At 42.3% G+C, this 13051-nt stretch overlaps 1 protein-coding gene across 4 annotated transcripts in view; it reads left to right on the forward strand.

The window, feature by feature from the left end:
• Positions 1–13051, forward strand: part of ARHGAP26 (Rho GTPase activating protein 26) — a 414131-nt gene that overhangs the window by 209565 nt on the left and 191515 nt on the right. For all 4 annotated transcript variants that reach the window (XM_026499014.4, XM_026499015.4, XM_057306962.1 and 1 more), the window contains one exon: positions 8642–8678. In XM_026499014.4, coding sequence (XP_026354799.1) covers positions 8642–8678 — 37 coding nt within the window. The remainder of the gene's footprint in view (positions 1–8641; positions 8679–13051) is intronic.

Raw genomic sequence — 13051 nt, forward strand, 5'->3', positions numbered from 1 at the left:
TGCAAGGGCTCTGATGCTCCCAACCTTACCCTTTACTCCAGTCATTGTGTGGGAAATTGTATGATATCTTGATAAACCTCTTCCCTTTGACACTGTCTGGAGATAAGAAAGGACCAGTCAAATAACTTTTAACCTCTGTAGAACCAGAAGGGATTCTAGAATCTACCCTTCCAGTTGGTAAACAGTATTCTGCTGCTTGGGTGTTGTAGGAAAACAGAGTTCCTGATGTCAAAGAGCTAGGGATCCCCTTCCTACCAGCCAGAGCAAAGAAATCAAAGCGAATATTCCTAGAAACCCTTGCTGCATATGCTGGGTTGACATCAGGCTTATTCCTAGATTTAGGGTATCCGAGGAAACTCGGCTTTCAGTAATCTATCTAGAAATGCAGTACTCTGACCTACCAGTTGTCTGTAGGGAAAGAAGTCACCTGTGCCTGTGTTGGATAAATCTCCCTCTGCCGCTGAGAGAGGTATTGCAGGGATTAATAAGATCATTACAGTGTCACTTGCCTCAAGTTGCCTGAAGGACAAAGGGACTAGAAGTTGAAAGGAGTGAATTTTGTGTAGTGACTCACTGTCTGGCTGTCCTTTCTCCTGGGCAGGGCCCTGCTCTGGCAGCAGAACCTCACAAGATCCAACTTTGGAATCATGTGTACTGTACCAAAGAGTTTCTCATTTGCAGTTTTCCAAAGCATAAAAGAACAAGGTTCCCTCTTCTAATGGAGCTGTGCCACTATTTCCAGAGACACAGAGGGGATGTTGGTGGGGGGGGGGGAGGGCGCGGGGGAGAGGAACACAGAAAGACATTTTCTGTTTAAAATTACAATTTTTGTCTGGCAATTGGGGAGGTAGAAGCATCATGCTGATGGGCTAGTGTGTTCATACCCACTTTTTAATGTTACGTCAGTGTGAAGCCAGGAAATGTTAAAGCCAGAAGACTCCTCGCACTGTGATCTGACCACATCCTACATACGTGTCAGCTCATATGCCATCTACTTAATGTTGTGCATTTGCTATCAAGTGAGCTTGTGTTTTTTTTTCTGTTGCCCTTAAAATTTTCCTGAAATACTCTTCTTACTTGGACATTACTTAGGTTGCATTTTTCCTCTTTTGCGTCCAGGTTTGTTTATATTGGCTGTGACTCTGATCTTGGCTGAAAGCTAGGGAAGTTGCTTATAGGGGTTTTCAGGATTTCTGAATATGAAATGCAAGGAAATTGCATAATGTTGCAGCGTTTCCTCTTCTTGTTGCTCGCTTGTTACCCAAAATACAGTAGTTCCTTCTAGAAGCTTGAAGGAATTTGGCAGGTCTTACCCTCTGATGGTGTATTGTCGGTCTAGAGAGTCAGTGTTATCCTGATTTGAGGTTGAATTTTTCTTGAGGTCAAACACCAAAGCTTCCCGAATTATAACTATGGCAACAGTGTTTATATAACAGGCAGATCACAGTGCTGTGGAGGAGCAGGAGCACTCTCAACACTCAGTGGTGGTAACTCCAGAAACACTGCACTCAGGCTTAGTTCACCAGGACCAGAAACAAGCTAAAATAGTTGGCCTACTCCTTGACTGCATATCTGGGTGTGTCCGACCACCTACCTGCTCCAGGAGGACCGGTTTCACCTTGTCCCTTAAAATTCTATCGTCTTAAATTGGAATTTCTCACAGGAAGTGCATTAAGTGTCAGCGACACTCAGAATGTGAAAGCGTCACTCTAAGGATAATTTCCTCATCAACGTCCTTAGGGCCCACTTCCGACCTACTAAGAATGACTGAAGGAAGTTTCATCCTTTGTCTTATGCTCCTTTGTCCTTCAATCAGGAGTGACTTCTTAGACGCTAACCACATATGCCCAGCATTGTGTTACATGCCAGGCAGACCCCCTAGAAATGTAAGACAGAACTGGTCATAAGGGATTTATTTGGAAATTAGTAATAATGGAAAATAGGAAATTGTATTTTGAAGTATTAAACTGCGTAGAACAGACTGTCAGAGCAATGAGAGGCCAAAGCAATAGGGGGGGCTACAGCCATGAAATCAGTTAGAACATCTTTGTGGAGGTAGCAGAAAGGGAAATAGCATTTTTGAGTACTTGCAGGAGCTGTGAGGCTATTTTAGTTCTCCCAAGACCCCCTTGAGGTATTATTGCTTAGCTCTACTTTATAATAAGAAAATACACTCAGGGGGCACCTGGGTGGCTCAGGTCATGATCTCAGGGTTGTGAGATTGAGCCTCACGTCGGGCTCTGCACTCAGCCGGGAGTCTGCTGGAGATTCTCTGCCTTTCTCTCTCCCTCTGCCCCTCCCCCTGCTCTCTCTCTCTCAAATAAGTAAATAAAAACAAAATCTTAACAAAAAAAGAAAACATACTCAGAAATGTTAAATTGCCATGTAAAGGCACATAGCTAAAATGTGGTAGAACAAGGCTTTAACTCCAACTCTCTGGGGCCACAGCACTCCCTGTCTATCACCCTGCTTCACCTGATGCTGGGCCATTTCCCCCATCCTGGAATCCCCTGACAGCTTGTACAGGTGAGAAGATAGGATCACAATAATTAAACCTCAAATGAACTGCATTTGTCAGCCCGGAAATGCCCAGGGCCACTTTCTAGATGAAATGGAGCTAGTCTTATATGTCAGAATGACATTTGGCCAGTTTCCCTGCTTTTGTGGACTCTTAACTGTCAGTTATTTGTATCCTTCTGAAATCTGCCATCCTAGGACTCCACCCTGACCTTCATCTCTGTTCAGAATAGTGAGTCTTGCCATTCTTCCATATGATAGTGCTTTGAGTATTTGAAGACTAGTATTGTGATCTCTTGATGGCTTTTCTTCAGTGCAAAGAGCAGAGCCAGCAAGACTAGGTAGAAGGCCAATGCCAGGGTGCCAACAAGTGGTCCAAACCTGGCTGAGGGCAGTAGAAGAAGAAATGGGGATGAGGAATAGATTTAAGGAATACGATAGTGATAGACTTGATAAACTGGTTGTGGTGACTCCACAAAGAGAATGAGGATGGTGTGCATGTGGAACGTGGGTGCTAAGAGTGTAGAAGTAGCAGGTGTCTAGAGCGCTTTGTTTTCCCCCAGTATGACTGAGGAATTATGCAAGAAGTAAGCCCTTTATACCCTTAGGTACAAAGCAGCCGGAAATGCGTGAACAAATGGGAAGGAAAGCATATTTTCCCATCATCATTGTCATAATCATGTTGAATAGCAAGTAGTTTGTATTCACTGGTATGCCGGTGTGTTGGTATCCAACAAGGCTTGAGCGGTCAACAGATTCTCTCTCCAGTTGACTTCAGGAGCACAGCCACTTGGTCACTCTTTACAGGGCCATTTTCCAAGAGACTGCCTGCACCTGAGGTGGCTCTTCTGTATAGGGGAGGGGGAGACTCAGTACCATGAGGTATAGTAACCCTTTCCTTGGTTCGCATTTCACAACTTCCTGGTGACCCCAGAGCCTCTGAAACTATTAGCAACAATTTATTGACAACCTGTTGGGTGTCAAACTGACACTGAGCAGAGAAAATAAATGGTCTGTGAGGGATTTTGACAGCCTTGAGTTAAGCCAAGTAATTGAAATCTGCTTTATATTGCCTCATAATAAGGCCTGAATTGTACCTTTTCATTCTTCTCTAATGGAGAGATTCCTGGAGCATTCCAGCTATTTGGAGGAACGACATACAGTCACTCAGCAATGATAGATCTGGCTTACCTTTTCTCTCTGGTCAGGGCGTTGTCCTCATCAACTCCAACATGGGGATTTACAAAGAAAAAAAAAATTCAGTGTCTCCTTTATTCTTCTTCTCAAAAACTATTCATCCAGTCAATACTTATTGAGTGGCCTGCTATATTCTAGTCACCGAGCCCTCTTTATGAGAAATTCTGGAGGGTGCAAGAGCAAGGTTTTCACATTTGTTCAGGAATAAGTCATCAGAAAGAGCCATCAGAACATTATTGACTGGCTTCACTTTCAAGAGACTCTACCTCCCTAAGCCAGCAAATGCGATACTGGTAGTGGTGGAAGGGGGGGCGAGCCGAAGGGAGTGTTGCTAGGTGAGAAACAGAAAAGCAGCAGCAGCCATTTTACTTCCCTTCTCTCCAGCGCATCAGGCTGTGATGATGAGAGGCACACTTCGAATGGAAGGAGGAGGAGGAGCCAATACCTGGCTCCAGAGCTCTGGCCCCTAGAGTTGAAACACATCTTTCTTTATCTCATGGTGTTCAAACTGGTTTTCTCTCTCCAAGCTTAAGATTCAAACAGTTCCTTCTCAAAGCTTTTCCAAGTGTAGCTTGTGGCCCACTGTGACAAGAGGGTCTCCCCTTGATCTAAAAATGCATGTCCACTACTGAGTGGCATTCCACAGACCAAGGTTGTCTTACTAGTAACTTCTCAGGAGTGTCACTTGAAGTTTCTAAATTTAGCCTGTTAATAGAGTTTGACAAGTATTGGAATGTGGTACTCTACTAAGAAGTCTGTCTGCCATATAGTCCTTGGCAATGCTGGCCAGTCCCCTGTGTGTGTGCTCAGAGTTTCAGGGAAGGATGTTTTTTGGGCATCCTGAAGTGTCTCAAGCTGGTTGTGGTTTTCAATTACTGCTATGCTTGTATTAATTGGAACTTTGTGGAATTACTGTTATGTTTAAATTGGGTGGAAATTTTGTTCTTACATAATGGTTGCGTTGTTGCCACTTTAATTACTGCTTAGCTTCTTTTGAGTTCTTTGTTAATTGCCAAGAGTTTGGTCCCCCCCCCCCCCCCCCCCCCCGCTAGGAAGTGGGACTGAGTGGGGGAAGTTGCATGAAGTTGTGGTTGAGCATGGCTGGTCTAGAGCACTCTGCCACTTGTTGGCTTTGTAATCTTTGGAAAGTTATTTAACCTCCCTAGTGCTGTGAAGCAGAGGCAGTGCTAGTACCCTATAGGCTTCCGGATGAAATAAAATAATTCATCTCAGTGCTTAGTATGGTGCGTGTCACATAATTGGTGAAAAAGTGGTTGGTGGTAGGTGGTTACTTTTGTTTTTGACTGCTGTTCTAAAAGAAATTGAGAACCCATTGCTCTGTAAGTTGGCTTTGGATGGTTCTTTCTCTTCCTTGCCCTTAGTCCCCTAATTAGTTTCAGTTGGTTAAATTAAAATGCTAATGAGCCCATTGTTACTGGATCCGTCAAACTACATTCCCATCCTTAGCCTTTTATTCCAGAGGGGATAAGGGTGAAGAGAATTAACAAGGAGGATGAAAATGGTGGTGGTGAAATTTCATCTTTATGGAACTCTAAGTGGGACATGGAATCGGTATTCTCTGCTTTGTGTTAAATGTTTTATATCTATTATCTCATTTAATTTTCACAACACCCCTAAGAGGTAGGGAATGTTAATATCCTCATTTTACAGGTGGCGTGATTAAGGTTTGGAGATGGTAAGTGAGGGGAGTAAGCATATTAACTGAATGAGTCTTCATAGGAGCCGTAATTCAGGGACTGTTTAGTGACTCGTGTCCCCTTGAATTAATCCAGGACAGTTATGTTCTATCCTTTCAAGACAAAGCTCTTGAGAAGCTTACTTGAAAGCTTGTAAACCTGAGATAATTCTCCTGATCAGTCATAAGACAGAAGCCATGGCCAAAGAGATCTCTTATTTCAGAAAGTTGTCCTCGCCTCTGTACTTCAGTATTACACTAGTGGGCAACCATGAGAGCTGTAGAAGATTTCCCCTAAAACTAATATAACAATGCATGTTAGTTATATTTGAATAATAATTAAAAAAAAGATTTCCCCAGAAGAGACTGACCATTTTTCAAGGGTGAATTGCATGCCCTTGGCTTCGGCCAGTATGGGAGGTACTTATGAACCTATAGACTACTGGTTTTGCCCGGTAGTAGTGCGCATTTCCTACTGCTTGGAAAGTAAAAGAGTATTGTAACCTCCCTGTAGAGGCAAGATAGAATAAGAAGCTTCTCACTGGCTCTCTGTTCTTGGACAAACTGTGTAACCTCTCTGGGCCTCAGGTTTCACATCTGCGAAATGGGAACAATGCTAGTACTTACACCATAAGGTGGTTAAAAGGATTCAGTGATGTGTGTGCTACTTGTTAAGTTAAACAAAGCCATTCCCACTTAGTGCTATTACTGTGCTGCCATCTGGCCTTTGTGGTGGTGAGGCTGCTCGCCCACCCTGGGCCTTCCTTGTTGGGCCATGTAGTCACACAGTTCTGGCGGGCATGGTTTGTTAGCTTTATTTCAGAACTCATTCTCTTTGGCTCATTTACCAAACTAGACAGAGATGAATGGCCTGGTCTCAGAATATCGGGCAGCACATGTTTCTGGCACCTTTGGCTCATTGATCACGCCTCTCCAACTTGGCGAAAGCTTGGGTGTTGCAGGCAAGGGCTTCCTGAGACCCAGGAAACCTTGAAAGAAAGTACTTTGGTGCAAATTCTCCTCTTAGTAAAGGAGAGCTAAAAGTCTTGCATTTTGTTTTTCTTTCTGGATTTTGCCATTTTTAATAGGAGCAAGCTTCTCTGAGAATGTTTTAATTTAATAGAATGAATTGATCAGGGACGCTGGAAAAAAAAAAAAAAAACTTGACAAAGTAGGGTCTCTTCCCTTGCCCGTGTCTTACCCAGCTTTCCAAGGTTAGTGAACACCATTCAACATGAGTTGCTGGTCCTAGCTGTTATGAGGCTACCTGTTTCACTCACAGGTCACAGCATCCTGCAGGATCACATTGCTGCCCCTCTGCCTCCCTTCTCTACTATGCACTGATTGCCACTGGCACTGGTCTTCCTCCCTCCAAAAGGCTGTGTGTCAGGATCACAGTCTTTTGACCTGTCATCTCTAGAACTTTTAAGCATAAAAACTTATGGCTTTGCCTCAAGTACAGAAACCCTTTAATCCTCATCCTCCTGACTTCTAAATAGTGGCTGTGCCTCTTTAGTCTTCTTTAGGAAATCAATAATAATGAAATGGAGTGATTTGTCTTACTTAGAATTTGGTTATTCAAAACCTTCTTGGCCAACTCCTTCAATTTACAGATGAGGCAGTAAAAGCTCAGACTGGGTGAGAGCCTTACCCAATGACACAAGGCAACTGAGGGGCCAAATTGGAAAGCTCTTGACCAGCCATTCCCACCCACACTTGTTAGCAGGTAGAAATCGCTTGTAGGATTTCATGACTCTCTTTTTAGAGTTGCTTGGCTCACTGCCTCTAGAGGTTTAAATAAGTGGTTCCTTGGCCAAGAGTAGCCATCAGAATCACTTGGAATAAATAGATACATACTTCTGATGGCCAGCTTTATCCTATGCCTTTTCACAGATATAGATATAGACTCATAATCATCAAAGAAAGATTTGGAAAACTATGTGGTTTTTTTCCCCTTAAAGCAGAGGGTTTATCTTACTTACTAATGTCACCATATCAGGGATTGACAAACTGCTCTACAGACCAAATCAGCATACCACCTGCTTTTTGTATAACCTGTGAGCTCAACATGGCATTTATAGATGAACATTTGCAATTGATTTGATAGGAAATACTAACTTTGAACCCTAATTAAGCCAAATGTTAACCTCCTTATGTAAAACCAACAAACAAATAAAACCCCATTCTTTTGATTGGTGAATCTGCATTTCAAAAACTTATGCTCCTTGGAAGAGAGATTCCAGATGATTCTGATGGCCACTCTTGGTTGAGAACCACTTACTTAACCTCTAGAGGAACCGAGCCAAGCATCTCTGAAAAGAGACGCTTGGAACTCTAAAAGGGATTTTTACCTGTGAGGAATATTATACCTGTATTTCAAAAAATTGCTGTGTTTTAAATTTTGTCAACCAAAAATTTGGGCAAATTCATTTTCTCTCTTGTTAAACAAGTATCTACGTAATATTGATTTTGCTTCTTGGCCCACAAAGCCTAAAATATTTACTGCTTGGCTCTTCACAGAAGAAGGTTGCGGACTCTTGCAGTATGTCATTGTGTGTTTTATATTGGGGTATTTTCTCTTTTTTCTCTATTGGAGCACTTTCCCTTTTATGATTTCTGTAAATAAGGGGTTTACATTGTACAAGTAACATATTTTCCTTACAACTTTAAAATTTCAAAACCATATAAGGTAGAATGTGATGGTTCCATTCCCCAGTGTTAACCCTTAACAGTTTATAACGTATCTTTGTCCTGACTCTGCCATTTACTCGCTGTGAGACATTAGCTAACCTAAGTCTCACATTCTCCATCTGGAATACAGCGATGAGTTCCTACTCAGTAGAATTGGTGTGTAGATAATTTGAGATCATTCATGTGAATTGCTCAGCGCGTTGCTTGGTGCACAGTAAGTGCTTAATGATTGTAACTGTTTAAAACTTTTCTTCTTTTTAATTTAAATATACACATAAGGGTTTTTTTTTTTTTTTTTTTTGAAGAGTATCTTTTTTTACAGTAAAGTTCCACAGGTTATTCTGATGTATACACACTTGGGAATACCTGAAGTAAATACTGGGAAGTAGATGATTTTAGAGAAGATTCATGTTTGGGGTCAGAAATTGCCTTCCGTTTTATAGGATAAATGAAGGAAAGGGGGGAGGTAATGACTTTATTCAGTGAGCCTGGAGGGTGGTATAAAATTCACACAAGTAAATGTTTATTTCTGTTCTCCAGGTCTACAATTCGAACAAAGACAGTCAGAGCGAAGGGAGTAAGTATGTCCCTTGGATAATTTCCTACAGCTGGGGTTGGGATTAAGCTTTCAAAGTTGCTCCTCTGGGGAAGAACCATCAGGGGGTGCTGTGGGCATATTGGGTCTGCCCCATTTCCCTGGTGTAGTCAGTTGCTTCCATCCTGACTACCATGTCAGTGGCTCCAGGACATTTCAGTGAGCCTGACTGGCAAGGCTGTGATGACACCTTGTATTATATAACCCTTCACACTTGACAAAGCATTTTCATATATATTATCTCAGTTAACCCTAGGTCTTGAGAATGTAGCTTCAGTAACCACTTAAAAGCCACTTAATCGAGTACCACGCAGCTTCCCAAGAACCTTGTCCTAGGGGAAAGCCAGAACACAGTCTTGTTCAAAGGACTGGATAGGCAACAACTATCTTAGTGATCGCTTAGTAACTGTGTGTTCTTTGTTACCTTTTTGGAGAGGAAAGAGCAGAGATGGTGAACTCTGTAATAATATTCCTCTTTGATGAGAATGACTCTGGGCAGCCTCTGTAGAATATACAGCACATTTCCTGCTAGCTCTGAGCACTCTGGTTAATCATAATTTCCAAGGGCACCTGTAACCTTGTAAAGACGATGGGATTAAAATGAAAAGCTACTGCTAGTGTCAGGGCTGATGATGTCCTTGGTGCATAGGAGTATGAACCAATTCCTTCCAGGTTGCTTACAAGAGTGCAGAGGAAATCCTGTCCCTTTGCCTCGGATTTGCTTTGTAAAATCCACTTGGAGAAACATTCAATGGGCCGTATCATGAATACCAGTGATGTAAAAAAAAAAATCAGTAAAACAGCGCTTCTCCATGTGGACAAAAGGATGAGGTATTTTTGTGTGTGTTTAATCCATTAAAGGACAGAGATTTTCCTTTCATTCTTTCCAAAATACAGATTTTGACCAGGGGTTTTATATAAAATATTAAGTAATTTGGAATGGTTGCTATTGGTAGGTTAAGAGGCCTTTAGAAGAGGGAAAAAGTTTTTTTTTTTCTTTTCCCTTCAAGAATTGAATAAGGAAAATTTTTTTCAAGTAAACATTCAAGGAAACAAGTGCTCCCCCCACCCCCCTGTATCCTCAGGTGGGATTGTTTTAGTGTATCTGAAATCAAGTCTGGCTAACTTATTCTAAAATAACAAGAGCAAAAACCACAGTAATAAAAATGAAGGACTAAAGGGGCGCCTGGGTAGCGCAGTCGTTAAGCGTCTGCCTTCGGCTCAGGGCGTGATCCCGGCGTTATAGGATCGAGCCCCACATCAGGCTCCTCCGCTGGGAGCCTGCTTCTTCCTCTCCCACTCCCCTGCTGTGTTCCCTCTCTCGCTGGCTGTCTGTCACATAAATAAATAAAATCTTTAAAAAAAAAAAAAAAATGAAGGACTATGGAAGGCTGTCAAGTAACTCACTGTAAGGTAGGAAGAGCTGAAGAGCCAGGCTTGAAAGCACACCAGCTCTGAAGTCCCAGGAACCAATAAGAAAGGGTCTTCTGAATAATATTTGCAGGATGATAAAGCTCTAAACTGTTTTTTAGTACTTGCCTCACTTTTCTGAAGATTCAGATTCCCAGGAATATAACAACAGGTTGGGCTGGCTTAGGCCGACGCAGGGGAAAACAACACACTGTTCCTGACGGTTTTAAGAGTATTGCATAAAATGGGAGCAGTGTAGTTTTCCAGTGGGAAATCAGGGAACCCACAAGAACAAGAGAGGATAGATGGCCAAGCAGGTTTAAATAACATGTCCATGCCATGCTCTAGCCTGGAACACATTATTCTATAATGAAGGACCCAAGAACTCTGGGGGATGACATTCATATGAGTGACTACCAACTAGAAGATTGCTTGTGACTTGTGATAAACCTTCTCCTCTCTGCTTAAGTGCCAATAGATTTTAAAGATGACCCTGATTCTCTGGGCGGGCATGCCATCTGAATCTGATCATACCATTCTGTAGGGCCTTTGGGGAATATGTATTGGAAGCCAATATCCTTTGACCCAGCAATTTGTCCTAAAGAAATAGGCCAGAGTACAAAAATGTTTGTGCAACAAAGAAGTGCACTGGAGCATTGGTGATAATAACAGAGGGAAACAATTAGATGTGCAATAGGAAGTTAATTAAAAATATCAAGGTATGGGGCACCTGGTGGTCAGTCGGTTGAGTGCCTGACTCTTGGTGTTGGCCCAGGTCATGATCTCAGGGTCCTGGGATTGAGACCTGTGTTGGTCTCTGCGCTCCATGCAGAGTCTGCTTGAGATTCTCTCTCTCCTTCTGCTCCTCCCTGCTTGCATTCTCTCTCTCAAATAAATAAAATCTTAAAACATATCAAGGTACTGTGTAGTCTTTAAAAAGAACAAGGGCGATCTCGGTACATTTGTGGAAATGATGCCCACAGTATATTGTTTTTGTTGTTGTTTTTGGGTTTGTTGTTGTTGTTGTTTTGTTTTAATTAGAGAAAAAGAGAGCACAAGCAGGGGGAGCTGCAGAGGGAGAGGGAAAAGCAGGCTCCCCGCTGAGCAGGGAGGCTGATGCAGGGCTCCATCCCAGGACCCTGAGATCATGACCTGAGCTGGAGGCAGACGTTTAACCGACAGAGCCACCCAGGCGCCCCTTACAGTGTATTGTTAATTGAGGTTTAAAAAAATCAGGTTACAGAGCAATGTTCTTAGTAAAATATTTGACTTCTCTAGGTATATTGATAGACAAAAGTCTGGAAAAACCTTGATCATGAAATTGTAATGTGGATGGAGTGTGGATTATTGGGAGGGACTCACCTTCTGTTTTAAATACTTCTCCATGCTTTGCTTTGTCTGCAGTGAGTATATATTTAAAAATCATTGCTGTTAATAGATAACATTTATTCACCACTTACTATGTTTAAGGATGTTTTATGCATATGAGCTTAATTCATACTTGAAACACTGTATGAGATAGGTACTTTTGATCTACTTTGTGTATTAGGAAATTGAGGTTAGTAAACTGAGGCGGTACAATTTAATCTGAATTCTAGCTCTAGAAGCTCTACTGTTAACCACAAGGATAGTCTACCTCCTGGAGAAAAGAGCAATACAAAAAGTTCCATTTTGGAGAACACAGACCCTTGCAACAGTTTGCTTTTGGCACCCCATTATTCACAGAGCATAGAGAGCTGGCTGCCTGGAGTGTCTAATGATTTTTCAATTGCTTACCCTTTCATTTAGGAAACCGGAGAGAAAAACGATGGGTTAAAACATTGGCCATTTTTCCAGGAGTGGTTTGGATAGAAACAATTTTTTAAAGTATTATTCCAAAAGATATTCTGTTTCCAAGCTGGCAAAACCAGAGTAGGGTTCTGGATTGATCCTTTCTCACCTCCTCTGGCATTGGGACCCCATTTTCACATCATATAATGCCTTAGCTCCCTCTCCCTTCTGACGTGGTTGAACTTTCCATGTCTGTGGAGCGAAATAATTTTCATTTTCCCTCCACACCCGCCCAGTGGGGCTCGTCTGCCACCACAGGTGGCACTGTTGTCCAGGGTCTGATTGTTCTGCAACCGTCTGTTTATACCAGCCTCGAAACTGTTTTTGAGGGAAGTCAGTCTGACAGGAATTTCAGAGTGTGTCACTGCTCTTTTTGCCTTGAATATCCAAATTCTAAATGTCTAGCCTTTTCCTTTCTAGAAAATGTTTTCATGGGCGTTTGAATGCCACCATTTTATTCCAGAGCTGGAGTGTTTTGAAGGGGCAGGTAGGAAAAGGAAATTCCTTTGGGGAAATTTCTGAATTTGTTGCTTTGATCTTGAAGTTCCTCTCAGGGCATACAGTGCCTGTGGGGTTTCAGGCAGGTCCATAAATAATGCCTGTCAGCTGCTGGTATTTTCCGAATGGCCCAGTTGTCAGGGAGAGGATGGCAGCAGATAAATAAACGCAAATTTCTTTGTAGAGCCTTTTTCCTGTCTTCTTTTCTAGTCTCTGAATCTCAGGTGTAGAGGGGTTGAATTAATCATACTACCCAGTTTGTGGCCTGGGTCATCACAGGCCCCTCCCTTCATTGATTGATTGATTAATTTCTTTATTTCTTTGCTTTTAATTCTTTTCCCAGATCCTGTTTCTTGCCTCCTATATAGACCACCATTCTAATGTGTACACTAAAGTGTATTTTTGAGCAATGTTGTGTGTTTTATCTACCATGATGGTATGTCTTGTTCTCTTTCTTTGCTCCCTCAACATTGTGTTGGGAGCCATCCTGATTCCTCTGTCTGCTTCTAGACTGTGGCTTCTGTCCGCTGCACCCTCCATGGTGTATAACATTGTGTATCTATTTCTACAGAGCTACACACTCTATCTCCTCATGCCTCCAGCTCCTCATCACTAAC

The sequence above is a fragment of the Ursus arctos genome, unplaced genomic scaffold (assembly GCF_023065955.2).
Source record: "Ursus arctos isolate Adak ecotype North America unplaced genomic scaffold, UrsArc2.0 scaffold_5, whole genome shotgun sequence".
NCBI lineage: Eukaryota > Metazoa > Chordata > Mammalia > Carnivora > Ursidae > Ursus > Ursus arctos.